The sequence below is a fragment of the Megalops cyprinoides genome, chromosome 10, assembly GCF_013368585.1.
Source record: "Megalops cyprinoides isolate fMegCyp1 chromosome 10, fMegCyp1.pri, whole genome shotgun sequence".
Taxonomy (NCBI): Eukaryota; Metazoa; Chordata; class Actinopteri; order Elopiformes; family Megalopidae; genus Megalops; species Megalops cyprinoides.
In genome coordinates this window covers 15,456,269-15,470,010 of record NC_050592.1, presented here as the reverse complement: position 1 = coordinate 15,470,010, position 13,742 = coordinate 15,456,269, and the positions used below count along the sequence as shown (strand labels likewise).

General features: G+C 38.7%; 1 protein-coding gene across 1 annotated transcript in view; it reads left to right on the top strand.

The window, feature by feature from the left end:
• The first annotated feature begins 1,171 nt into the window (after positions 1-1,171).
• Positions 1,172-13,742, top strand: part of sept7b (septin 7b) — a 29,743-nt gene continuing 17,172 nt past the window's right edge. The window contains exons 1-2 of the mRNA XM_036538360.1: positions 1,172-1,231; positions 9,908-10,010. Of these exons, the coding sequence (XP_036394253.1) occupies positions 1,175-1,231; positions 9,908-10,010 (160 nt within the window). The 5' untranslated portion in view covers positions 1,172-1,174. The remainder of the gene's footprint in view (positions 1,232-9,907; positions 10,011-13,742) is intronic.

Genomic DNA, 13,742 nt, shown 5'->3' with positions numbered 1-13,742 from the left:
AGAAGAACCTGTGAAAATAGCCAAGTTATTTCTTAGGTGACAGACCAGTTCAAAGTGACTCGTTTGATACAAAGCACGTTGCCTAATTGATCGACAGTTCATTTAAGTTATAATGTTTTAATGTGATACAAACAACGTCATGTGTAGGCCAGCGGTAACGCCATACTAATTTTGAAAACCTCTTGGTGAAACCAAGCTGTTGTTGGGATTAGTGTTGGTGGGCTCTTAGAGAGAAGTCTACTCTTAGTCGTTATAAATACACTTATCAGTGTCCTGGCCAGTTTCTGAAGAGGGTCTTTCAATCTGGCCATCTAATAATTTGCTAGAAACTCCCTCTCCACCATGTATGTTGTATACTGAGCACTCTGGTGCAAAACTGGTCTCATGTGTCACTCAGGAGGGTACTACACGGCGATGCTGGTTGTGTCCCTCCCTCCACTGTAAAGTACTTTGATATACTTAAAGTCGCTACATAAACCAACCCATTATCATTAGCACAGACTGGATTTTTAAGCAAGAGTCATCTGTCGGATTGGTCCCCTCTAACCTCTGGACCCAGGATGTGCAGGTTTAACCGTTACACTATACAGTAGATACCCCACAATACTTTTTTCAATGGCAAGGATGTTGACTATGAAGACAGCATGATAAAACTGGATAAAACAGTCTGAAAATCGATGACGGCAAGAATTATGAGGTCTACTGCGTCTGCAAAATGTGCAATAGGTGAGAAAAAAACTTTTATTGCAACGCAATTTATTCGCCAATCAACTAGTATAGCAAGCACTCAAAACCACAAACTGAGTTTCCAGGAACTCGTAATTAACTATTGCGCTTTCTAGCCTCCCTCTGCCGTTAAAGTTGACTACGTTGTATTTATAAGCGAGGAGGAACAACATTTTTGTTCTGTAAGAGAATAAATCATGTACGAAAAAAGACTGCAAATTCTTCCGCTGTTCCTTCCCCCCATCTCCCCAAAAAATCTTAAAAATCTCTTGGTGTGGCTGAATAAAATCTCGCGAGACGTACTTTTGACATGGCTATTCACCAAAGGCAGTGTACGCATTTTAACTGAGCGGCCTCAACTCATTGGTACAGTTTATGTACTACGTAAGAAAAGTTACGTGTGTGAATATGCAGAATTGTGGGGACCGCCGTGAGTCTGAGAAGGGGTATGTCGGTCTGTGAGAGATCGGTTACAGAGGCGGCTGGGAACGTCAACATCATGGGTGAGTCTGTGGCGAACGTATTTTTAATTAGCAAATAATTAGCATTTACTGTTATTTTGAAACTTTTACGAAGTTTGCAATCTGTTAATACGAGCACCAACGCCGAATCGCTGTTTTTACACCACATTTCTCTATGAAGTGAGCAGGCGTGAGGCATTTCCTGTGTGTAACGTTAGATTTTTTTCCTTCATTAGCTAGCTAGTTGGATAGCTTCATGACAATACTTAGCTAGCATCTTGGATTTCTTCCAAATAGTAAATATTTAGTTACAGTTAAGGGGCTTGCGGGCTGGTTATGATAAGATTATGATAAGTTACTGAAAAATAACTACTTCAGCTTGTTTAGATAACTACCTAACTGATCAGCTCTCCAGCCAGCTAGCAGGTTTTTATCTGATGGCAGTAACGTTCAGCCAACCTTCTTTGTAACGTTAGCTAGCTATTGAGTGATACAAATCAATGCTCATTGTACCTACATGTTTATGTTACCAAATTTAGTTAGTTAAAGTGAACTTTTGTTGATCTGACTAACGCTGGCCAGCAATTAACATATTAGCTATATGTAAACGGCTAAAAAATAGGTAGTTAACTGCCCCACAAAAGTAGCTAGCTAACGTTGGATAGCTTCCTTACTTTGATGAAGCACTATTGTTTATTTTATTCAAGCTGGCTACGTCGTTAACGTTAGCTGGTGTATCTAAAAATCCTTACGATGATGCTGGTTTAGTTAACTAACTCAGCAGGCGAATCTAGCCGTTGATAGCGAGCTAGCCTACCTCCTTTGAGTGTCAGTGAAGTTAAGTAGCTAACCGAAAACTGAAGTAGTACATTAGGCAATTTAGCTAAACTGTATATCGTTAAATAACTCCACTATTACCACTTCCATTAGCCGTGTTTATGGGTTTCATGGCGTACTCTGTAAGGATAGCCAAGAACTTTTATACTATTAGTTACTTAATTAAGGCGCTTAAGTCGCACATTGTCTCTTAGCCAGCTAGTTAGACGTAACTAGGTAGCTAGCAATGGACAGTTCTCTCTTGGCAATGTTGTACGGCAATATTGCATTTTTACAACTATTGTTTTTTGGAAGCCGGCCTCTTAACTTCAGTTCCTAAGATGTGTCTCTGACTAGTGCAGTTAGTAAGTTATGAGTTTGCAGACCATTATGTTAGCTTGCCGCCAATTTAATATTGTTATCGTTAAATACATACAATATAAGGAAGCTTATACTAGTGATTTGAACCTCTTTTCTGAAGCAGCAAACAAAGGAAAGTGAAGGTGTATGGGCGCCCCTCCTGGTTTATTAACCGGTGTCACACCCAAGAACATGAAGTGAGCATCAGCCAGCTTTATTAAGGGCAAGAAGTTCCTCCCACCTGCCTTTAGGACCCTGCAGAAATTCTCTAAATAACCGTCCTACTAGGCGCGTTTTTTTTCATCAGTTTTAATGTTATTAATGTACTGATAGCATTGCGATAGCATTGTTTCTAGTTAGTTGTACAGAAACAAAAATGTCCATGTATGAAGATAATATTGGCCATCAAAATAGTACTACAACAATTGTTACTCAATACATTGTAACAGTACTTACTTTTTAGTGTCATTCGGACATGTCTAAGTGTGGACGTGTATAACCGCAATATTTAATTGTATGTATGTATGTATATATGTATAGGCACTTGGCATGAAAGGGATGTAGTGTTTTTAATAACAGTGTTGCCCCATACAAAATAAAAATTACCTTTAAAGGTCTTGCCAAACCTTTCTGCACTGTTAGCTGTAGAAAACACAGTGTAGCTGAAGCTTAACATTGTGATGGTGAAAGTAAATACTCTACTGTTATGATCTAGTGTTATTAATAATAGCTTTTATTTGTATGAATTGAAGCTGGCCTTTAAGTATGCCTTTTCCATGACTCGGTGAGAGTGAGGTCTTACAGTCTCCCTCTCTACGAATAGGATCCAGTGTCACAACAATTTTAGAGGAAGGTGTGGATAGCCACAGCATTGCATTTTGAATGTTGAACATTATGACTCAGTGAAAATGGGGTGTTATGCTGCCCCCAGACACTCTTCTGATAGGATCCAATATTAGTAACACTTTGCATCCTATGAATTGAGACTGGCCTTTAATTATTCCATTTACATAGTTAACTCTTGTAATGTAATTTTTGTTGCCAAACCTTCTCATTAGTGACATGCTGTATTAAGATTATATCTTATGCCTGTAAAGCGTGTGACAGTCAACCAATTGTGCATATAAAGATAAAAAGTTCTTCATATTTGGAACCAAAGGAAATATCAAGAAAGTGAATTGGAACAATTCCTAATTTTAACAGGTAACACCTAAAAGAGTTCCTGTTAAAAGTATGAAAGTACAGACATGGTTGCAACTGGGCATGGTTCATATTCCTGCAACTTCACTGGTAACTTGATCTACTGAAGAAATAAAATTTTTGTACGCTGTACATTTGTTCAAACTGATACAACCATATACAAGCTTTTTATACAAAACAGCATTCAGATTCATAGAAAACCAACCATTTCTTCTAGCACTTTGTTTCTCTATGCATTGTGTTAAAAAGTGTGCATGTGTGTGTGAGTATTCACTTGTACAGCCATCAAAGACATTTTCATGTACAAAAACTCATTTTGCAAGTTGGCTGCTGTGCTTCACATCCAGTCTGTACATATCTGTTCTTTGAATTACCTTACTTTACCTTACAAAGGAGAAAACGCTGCTACAAATGATCACTTCAGTTCCTCATTCACTATCTGTGTAATGCAACCACAGGTGCTTTGGAAGTATCCATATTGCGTTGCTTTCAGCCGTGGTGACACACATCCTCTGAAATTATTCATTTTGAGAGTTTCAGCTATAGCAGTTATGCACGGCTAAGTGTTGCAGTATTTTTGATAAGGCTAATTGTATTTCTTTTGTTGGTATGTTCTGTGGCAGATGTGAAACCGATTCTGTATACCTTTTACATGTTTTGTAGGCCTAAAGATAATTTGCTTGGGTTTTTTTTTTAAGTTATACTATGGGATTCCCAATTTCCCACACAAAAAGACATTTTTGATAACCTAGTCCAACAAATATGTGATATTGTCTAAGAACATGGCATTGATAAGAATGTCTCTTGACATTGTTGTATGTCTAGTTGATTTGATGGTCTGATCTTATTCATCTTTTTCAACACTCACTTTTATGGGGGTGTGTGTTTTTTGAGGAGGGGGGGGGTTCATATGTGGTATAGAAGTCTAGAGAGGATTAGGTTTGCTCTCTCTTCTTTTGTAGGTTGCTTTTTTTGGCATGATCAGAGAGTCTGGTACAATAAATCCCAGATGTCTTATTGTACTGAGATCAATCCAAAGGAGTGAAATCCATTAGGTAGGGGTAAATGAGCAATCCCAGTACACAGCTGCTCAGGTCAGAGATAAGAACCTGTGCTGTCCATAATGTTTTCCATAATGCAGGTGTGCCAGGTGGAGAAGGCTGCTAGATTTCCCATTAGAAATTGTTATTTATTAGCTGAAGTTCCTGCAGGGCAGGACTGGGGCTATTCAGGGATAATCAAATTTATTTTCTTCTCTATATTTCTGCTCAACAACATTGCTAGAGTGAACACAAGCTATATTAGTTTTTTGTGACAGCATGGTAACTGTACATGTGTTTTATTTGGTGACAAACTTGCTAAGTTGGTGACACAGTGCTGACTGGGCTGGAGTTTGCTCAGCTGCTGCAGACCTGAAACAGTGAGAGGTGAAGAGAGGAAAGAGCAGCGTGCGACCGCAGAGCGGGGGAGGAAGCTGCAGAGCTGTGGCTGTCTGTTAGCTGAGGAGCAGCAGCAGCAGCTCACACTTACCTGGGCCAGCAAGCTTTCGGTTTGCTTAACTGAAGGATCATACTGAGATGTCAAAGGAGGAGACAAACCTTTCAGCACATAAGAGCATATGTAAATCTCTCTTCAGGGTTTTTTTTTTTTTTTTTCCACGCTGTCCTCCAATAGCAGCCAGCGTCTGCTCGAATGTTCTCAGGGCTGGTGGAGTAACAAAACCAGACTCTGTCACACCACACGCTTCCTGTAGTTTACTCACAGTTAACAAGTGTTGTTCGCTGAAATTTAATGGTGTACATCCGCCTCGTGTGTACTTTTGTCTGAGAGGGAATTAGTTACTGAATGTTCCCCACAGTGACCTTGAGAGTTCTTTTACCTTGATAATGGCGTTTTGTGTCGGCTGTGTCGTGCGTGTTGCTTTAAATGTTCCTGTCATTAAAGTGAAGGCGGCGTGTGAGCTGAATGATGTGATTGAAAGCAAGAGGAAACGTTTCCAATCCTCCTACGAGTTATGCACTTCTGTGGTGGGAGTGGTGTTGTCTTGGGTGCATTGTGATCTGTGGTGATTTATGTATTACAAAACTGGAAATTAATAATGGGCAAAAGTTTTGGAGTAGTTGGCATAACAGGCTGACGTTGCATAACATTCCTCAATTCCCTACATTCCCTGATAGATTCTTTTTAGGAATTGTCCACGTGAGATTTGCTTGAATATTTTCCAGTATAATTTGCCTATAAGTGATTTTGTCAAGATTCGGAATTGGTTGAAGTTAGGCTTAAAGAGCAGTGTCAGTGAATTAAAATAAATCTGGAATGTTATGTGTGTTGATGTCATAACACTGGCATTTGTTGTTTCAGTTTATCATTTCTGCCTAAACCCTTGATGTTTTTAAATTGCTCCCCTGAAACATCCAAGGAATGAGCACAGCATGATGTTGTCCTCAAAGTTAGGAGACTTTCACATCACATTGCAGTATGATCTTCTTCACTGCTCCTTTGGTTTGTGACATTTGGCATGACACAGCTTTGTAGTAACCCAGCTGATGAGTTAGACACCACTTCAGTTAGTGCTGGAGCCAGAGCAGGTTCTGTGCTGCAACATGCACATGACTTCTTTTGTAGGACAGCACACAAGCACCTGGTAGTATCATCAGAGAGACATGATGCAGAATGTATTTTTTAATTCATGCATGTGAGAGTATCACCACTTTTCTCAATAGCAATTTGAAATGAACAGGTAACTCTGAATCAAGCACTGTTAAAATGGTGACACTAGGGATGGAAATTGATAAGATTTTATTGATACCAGTGCCATTATCGACTCTGCTTATCGGTCTGATTCTTTATCGATTCCCTTATTTATTCCTGATCAATTTTCTGTGTGGGGAAAAAAAGTAGGCCTACACAGGTTTTCAGCATCAGCGCAGCTGTTTTATTATCTCTGAGTCTGAACACAGTGTAGAATGTCTGCCTAATAACATTCGAACATGTTAAAATAAATTACGATGCTCCTTTTTAAAAGGATATAACTTGGAAAACTTTGATAACCTCCGAGGCATACAATTCTGATGGATCTGACAATTTGGAACCGGTTCTCGACTGGAGCCGGTTCTCGATTCCCATCCCTAGGTGACACTGAGGTTGCTTGCTGCACTGGAGCTGATTGTGATCATCACAGCAGGAGGGAGATTAGCAGAATGGCAGAGGGGTCCTGTCCTCAGAAAGCACAACTAACAATCCGCTGTAACAGACTCATTCAGCAGAGTTGAGAGCCCTGCTGTGCAGCCAGTCTGTGAACCAGTGAATGAAATTGCTGTACGCTTTCCACTTTTTTTTTTTTTTGCCATTTACATCAAATTGCAGCAGGGACGTCTGAGGTTTTGAGGTATATAACCCGATAGGTCTTTGGAATGCCAAATGTTGAGGGAATGTGTTGGGTTTGGTAACTAAGACAGCAGCCTCTATGAGCTAAGGTGGGCTGAACTGTGTGTTTTTATTCTTGCATACTTTGTTCTTCAGTAGATTGTTTAACCTTTGCTGCACTTGTGATACATGTTTATTCGAGGCACTCTAAGGCCACATGAATAAGAGTACAAACCCAGACATTGGGGTACGTCTTCATCTACACATCCATTTTAATAGAAGTGCCACAGTTACCATAGTGCCATACTGAGAACTCATTAAATGTTACAACAAGTAAGAAAAACATCAGCACCAAAGAAGAAAAGTCTGTGTGTAAACAACAGCAGAGCGAGTTGTGCAACAGTAACCAGTAAGGGCCACACAGAAAAGCAAGACTTAAAAAATGTTACAGCATAATCAATGTGTTAGTGTTTTTAAATTTTAGAGTTGGGAATAGGGGAGCCAGATGCAGTCTGAAGAGGTCAGTGTTTGGTCTGTGCCAGATGATGACCATTGACTCTGCTGTTGTGACCATTACAGGAAGCTCATTCCACCATATGGAAATGGACAGGCATCCTGATTTTTGCAAAAAGCAGTTGTGAGGCCAGCATGTTTTGTCACAGAATTGATAGAATTGGTATAGAGGAGCTATTTCCTCTATACTACACCCGTACAACACTGGCTGGCCAGCACCAGATCAGCCTCCAGTGGAGGTAGATGAGCAGAGGATGGTGGCCCAACGTGTGCCAGGCCCTGATTTACATTCAGTGCATTGTAGCTGTTTTACAGAGCTGCACTGAGAAATTGTAAGAGGATCACACATTTATTTTTATGTATTGTTTGTCAATAGCTTAACTTCTAGTTTAATATCTTCATAGTCATATGAGCTGTTTTGAAATTCATATTTTGATGATAAATATTACATTTTAAATGAAATTAATTTATTTGTAGAAAGTAATATTATGATTCACATGGTTCAGAAATTTAAATGTTTTGCCTCATTTATGCAAGCAGTATCTTTCTCAACCCCATTGGCAGCCTTATTCCCAGTAATCCCAGCCTTCGATCATAGCACTAAGACTGAATGAGATGCTCAGTGATTTCAGTCGCTGTGCTACTTTGAGTTAGCTTGTGTTCATGCATTAACTGTTACAAAGTGGGACCATTTCTCGCCCAGGGGAAGAACCTGGGCCTGTAATTACTACTGCATATCTCACCTTCACAGTGTTATTTCCTTGAGTTCTATCACTGAGCTATCAGACTGCTCATATTTACAGTGGGTTCTTTGTTGAGACTGTGGAGGTGCTTAGATTCTGTGTCTATGATTGCTGATTTCGATCTATACAGTGAAAGAAGGAGGCAATGTTTAGAAAGCGCTTATCCATCTCTGTCACTGATGTGCTTACAATCTGAAGAATGGGAAATGCAACACTTGTCATTGTTTACAGAAACATTTGACCCACCAGCTTAGGTTATGATTTGCAATTTCATAGGCGTTCTGTTTTTTATTAAGCTCTTTTGGCAGATGTGTGATTTCAGTAAGCACCACTTTAATGAGGGAAGACCCATTTTTGAAAGAAAATTCTGAAAGTTAGTGTAGGTATGAGGATATAAGCAGAAAGAATTTAATATGTATCCTTCTCAAGGATTTGTGTTCTCCATGTCTGTGACAGTGTGTTGGGTGCCTGATAAAGTATGTCATTGACTGAACTTTTTTTCTTTCTTGTTTTGCATTTGTACTCCTCTTCAAAACTGCTGCCACCTGGGAATTCCAATCATCATTTGGATTCTCTTCACCAATGAACTCTGCTCTTTTCCAATCCCTTGGCTACTGGAAAAATTCTGCGTGAATGCTTATTATAACAGCTGTAAGTATTGAATGTGTTCGTTTACTCTTATTACAGATTTTTTGGGGGGCGAAAGGTTCACAATTCAGGAGAAAAAAATACAGGATTTTTTTCTTGACAAGTGGATTGAAAATTGGCTTATTTTAATACAAGCAAATGGGAAAAGCAAAATGTTCTCCAAGTAATTCTTTCAAAAACTACAGAGGTCAGAGTCTACGAAAGTCTGTGAAAATTCATAGGAGGCTTACTGAAACTTTCAAAGGATTTCTGTTTCCATGGGTTGTAAAAGGAGATAAGACAGGAAATCCTTTAGTAGCATCTGTCATCATGGTTAAAGTCAGAACTCTCAGGAAATGGTGGGCAATTGGTTGCTGATGCTTTCTAAAAAGAACCATACAAAAGTTGATTCTATCAGTTTATACATAGAAGTGTCATCAGTATGGACCAGGTTTTTAGCCAAATGTGGCCTATTATATTTTTGAATACATCTTTCCTTTCTGTGATAGTACAAAACACATTTGCATCCATATTTCAGTGGGCGTGCTATTATCACCATGAGTCTCACCTTTTTGTGACCGCTGATGAGTATGCCCATAAAGTTGTTTCTCATCAGAACAAAAACCCCTGGTCTCAGCAGTCATTAAGGTATAGTTCTTACAGATCTGTGCTGCTGCATTTTGCTTCATGGATTCTGAAGTGGCTTCTTCATTGCATCTCTGCCATGAACATTAAATTCGTGCAATTCATAAAATGCCTGATGGCAGGTTTTTAGATATCATAACCTAAAGCCAGACTTTCTTTAGGAAATAATCCATCTCAAATTTTTGCTTCTGGGTTTGAGTTTGTCCCCTGAGCACTTTCCTTACAGCAGGCTGAGCTAGTTTGCACTGTAAACTTGGGGTTGCTTCAGGAAAAATTAGCAGTGTAAATAAGATATTATTATTATTATTATTATTATTAAAGCAAATTACATAGCCATTGCAGTGTGCAGTGCAAAAATATATATTATACATGTTGAAAGTGGTTTTCATGTTTCATATCTGCTGAATGTATTTATCAACGAATCCCCTCTTGTTTGTTTTGCCTTTTCAGCAACAGAAAAACCTGGAAGGATATGTTGGTTTTGCAAATCTTCCCAATCAAGTGTACAGAAAGTCTGTGAAAAGAGGCTTTGAGTTCACTCTTATGGTTGTGGGTGAGTAAAGGAATCTAACCACCAGTGTCAAGTGAATGAAAATGGTTGCATTCCATGTGCATTTGCAGTAAGTTGCCTTAAGTCTTCATACCAAAGGAAATACTTGTATTTGATAGGTTCATGACTGCTGCAGTACTCCTAGTCATTAACTACAGGATCATTTACTTTATCAGTATGGTAGTTTGTCCTAGAGTTGGGTATCGTTTGAATTTTATTGATTCCGATTCCAATTCCGATTCTGCTTATCGATTCTGATTCAGATTCTGGTTATTCTTGCTTATCGCAAGACATCAAACACTGTTTCAGATCGATGTCATGCTGCCTTAAATGTTTGGTCAGAGTTGATGTGCAACCTGGCTTGCAGCTAATTAGCTTCCCACATTCATTGTACTTTGCCTTGTCATCGTTTTCTTTTCTAAAGTGAAGCCACACTTTTGACTGTTTACCGCGGTCCATCTTTCACACTGTTGTAGCCATGCATGCTAGCTCGTATTTAACCCTTTCACACATAACTTATTTTTATGCTGTGTAGCGTGTGTATTACGTTACATGGTTCGTTATGTTTTCATCAGCGTTATTAAGTTACTCTTAATTTTCCGTTAGCATTTGCTGTATTTTTAATGTTAAATCGCTGTTTCCTCAAAGCTAAAATTGGCTAAAATTTTTCCAATCTCGTGTTCTGATTGCACCGGTGTTAGCATACGCACTAAATGGCTGATCACACTGGTGTGACCGTACGCGTTAAAGGGTTAAGCAGTACTTTAATGTTCAGGCAGATCAGTCACGTCACTTGACGATATGTTGTTCTCTGTGTGGGGTAATGTCAGAGTCCGACCTGAGTGTGTGGATTGTTTTTGGGGGATTCAAACAGGGAAGGTTATCTTCCGTTAATGCTCAACTACGTTAATGGTAAATAGGAGGCATAGTTGGTTTAAAATCTTCTTAGTTACAAAAGCTTGTATTTCAAAAGACAGTTTCTCTCTGACACTGCTGCCTTCTGAAGTTACTGTCAGTGTTACTGGACACTTTTATTTACTTATTTATTTTTCAAACATCGTTGCCTCCCAGTCATTTATGTTTATTAGGGCTACACAATGGAGTTCTCAGGGTTTCACACATTTTATTCTGTAAACATATTGCTGGTGTGTCAGAGTTACTTAAATAAATATTTATTTTTTTTTATTATCAAAGCACATAGCTTGTCAGTAATTTTAGTTAAAATATACTGTGGTAAATTTTGACATGGATTTTTATTCTTATTTTTCATGTATACACAGACCTTTCGGAGAATGTATGGTCATGAAAATTTGCCACAAAGTCATGGAAAAGTAATGGAAATTTATTGGTAAAAATGTGTATGAATCTTGGTGATACATTTGAGTCAAATAATACCGAGAGAACATTTTCCAGCAAGAAGTACCTCCCATTCTGGAATGGTAGCTGTTTATTTCTTGTGTACGCACTCTTGTGGACTTAAGGGGGAAGATTTCCCTCTAATTCCATACAGACAGCCTGAGCTTGAAGCCAACCATTTGAGAGCAGCACGTACATCCCTGCCTCAGCAACGTTGGTTTGAGACATTGCCCTAGCAAACCATTGTTAAAAGCATGCAACATCACTTCCCGTCCAACTCCGTTGAGCCAGCGCTCACATCTGTCTTCAGAGGAAGAAAATGCTAGGAATTCCATCTCAAATCTCAGTTCAGCATTTATGCACGGACAATGTGGAATTCCCTTACACACTCACAGGAAACAGGCAGTCACATTCAGTGGTTTCCCTGTCAAAAATCATTGATGTCTCTGCAGAGCAGACAAATAAGTTGTGGTTTAAACTTTTACATGGTTTAGTATGTTGCCTGGCAGTGGATTAAAAGGAAATATTTTTACTAAGCTAGCTTTGTCTGAATTATATTTCAAAGTCTTGGTTAACTAATGTGTTGTGAATTCATGTCCTGAGATCTTGAGGAGTGTTTTTTGTTATTGCAAACTGTATGACTTGAATACCTTTGGCTAGTTCTCTTGATTACATTTGCTTTGTATCACTTCAGAGACCTACCAAAGGAATACTCTATAATTGAATCTATGATTAATTACTGGCGGCATAATTGTGTAACATTTAATTAAAAAGGATATGAATCGCTGTGAAATGTAGGATGTCCTACAGCAAAGCAGGTCATTGCCTGTAGTATTCCCTGAAATAGTATCTTTTCATTTTGGCATTCCCTACAACAAATCACGTGGCTACCCAGCCTAGTGTTGTCCAGACCTGTACATTTACCTAAATAGATATACCATTCTGCGTAATAATGTATGCCTTTCATGACACAGTTACTTACATGTTTACATTCATATGAGGTTGTTATGGTCAATTCTGAACAGTCAGCTAACTGTTTGATGAATGTTTATGACTTATCGTTACATTTCCTTGCTCACAAGCTGCTCAGTGAGCTGAATAATGAAGTGTAACTGCCCTCTTTGATTCGGTAGCACAGTATAGCTTTTAGGCTAGCTATTTGGAGAAAAAAGGCACCAGAAAAGAAGACGGTTATGGCAATACCTAGAACTTGTCTGAGAGGCAGTGTTGTCTTCATGTTGTCTAGAAGTAGCACAATTAAATGTTTATTAGGCAGATGGACAGCAAGCTAACATTAGCTAGCAATGAGTTAAGTTTAAGTTCAGTGATATAACCCTTAAGTGTAAGTTCAGTGTTGCTGTAAGCAGTAAAACATGTAATTCCCAGAATCGCTTTACTGATCTTTTTCATTGTCTATGCACTAGCTAGGTATTCAAATCTTTTCATTTGTTCATCTGTACAAATTGATAATTCTAACAGCTGTTGAAACTGCTTTGCTAGTTAAGACAATGAAGTGGATAGCTAGGCAAAGTAGCTGTGCTTTGGTTGGAGACCAAGCAACGTTCATTTGACAATGTGCTAGCCAGTTAACTAGACATTAAAAAGATTAATGGTTTAGCCTGTTTTATTAATAATATTTAGCTACCTGTATACTTACTTTAGTATGTTTAAATGTTTATTTTGTTGTAGCTTTTAATGTGCATCAGGCATTTCTATGCATTTGTAGTGCCTAGTGAAACAAAAATATTTAAATAACTGGCTACATACTTCTGATCTCACTTTGCTAGTTTGCTTAGTGGCTGCTTGGTTTGTTACGTAGCTAGCAAGGCATTACTATTTAGATGTCTCTCTATTTTTTGTTTGTGCTGATTGCATAAAACTCACATGACCCTTTTTAATTTAGTGTGGTAAATTTGCTATGCCATTATTCTGGTAAAAGGACACTGTGAATATATGCTCCTAAGTCTCTCCTCCAGCTAGTTCCTCTGCACTCAGACAAAAACTATACAGTGGAGCCCTGACCCCTCTGTACATAATTATGAATTGTTTGATTGTGAGCACACAATATAAAGTTAATTTTTGTTTTTGGCAGTGTGTCTGCTCGAAATGAAGTCCCTTCTCCACTTGATGCTTTTGGAACAGTACCAGTGGAATAAGCTTAGAGAAAATAATTTTCTCACGTCTGTACTGTCCCCAAAAAAATTACGGGGCTGCCACAGCAGTGGTTTCCATTTCTTCCTTACAGTGGCATTCCAGCTCGTGAATTAAAGTAAACCTCTCTGTGCAGTCCAAGATGTCCTGCCTCTCTCAGCTTCAAATTCCCAGCATTCAAAGGGGCCTCGTGGCTCATCGTTTATACAGCTACATAAAATTTCCTTT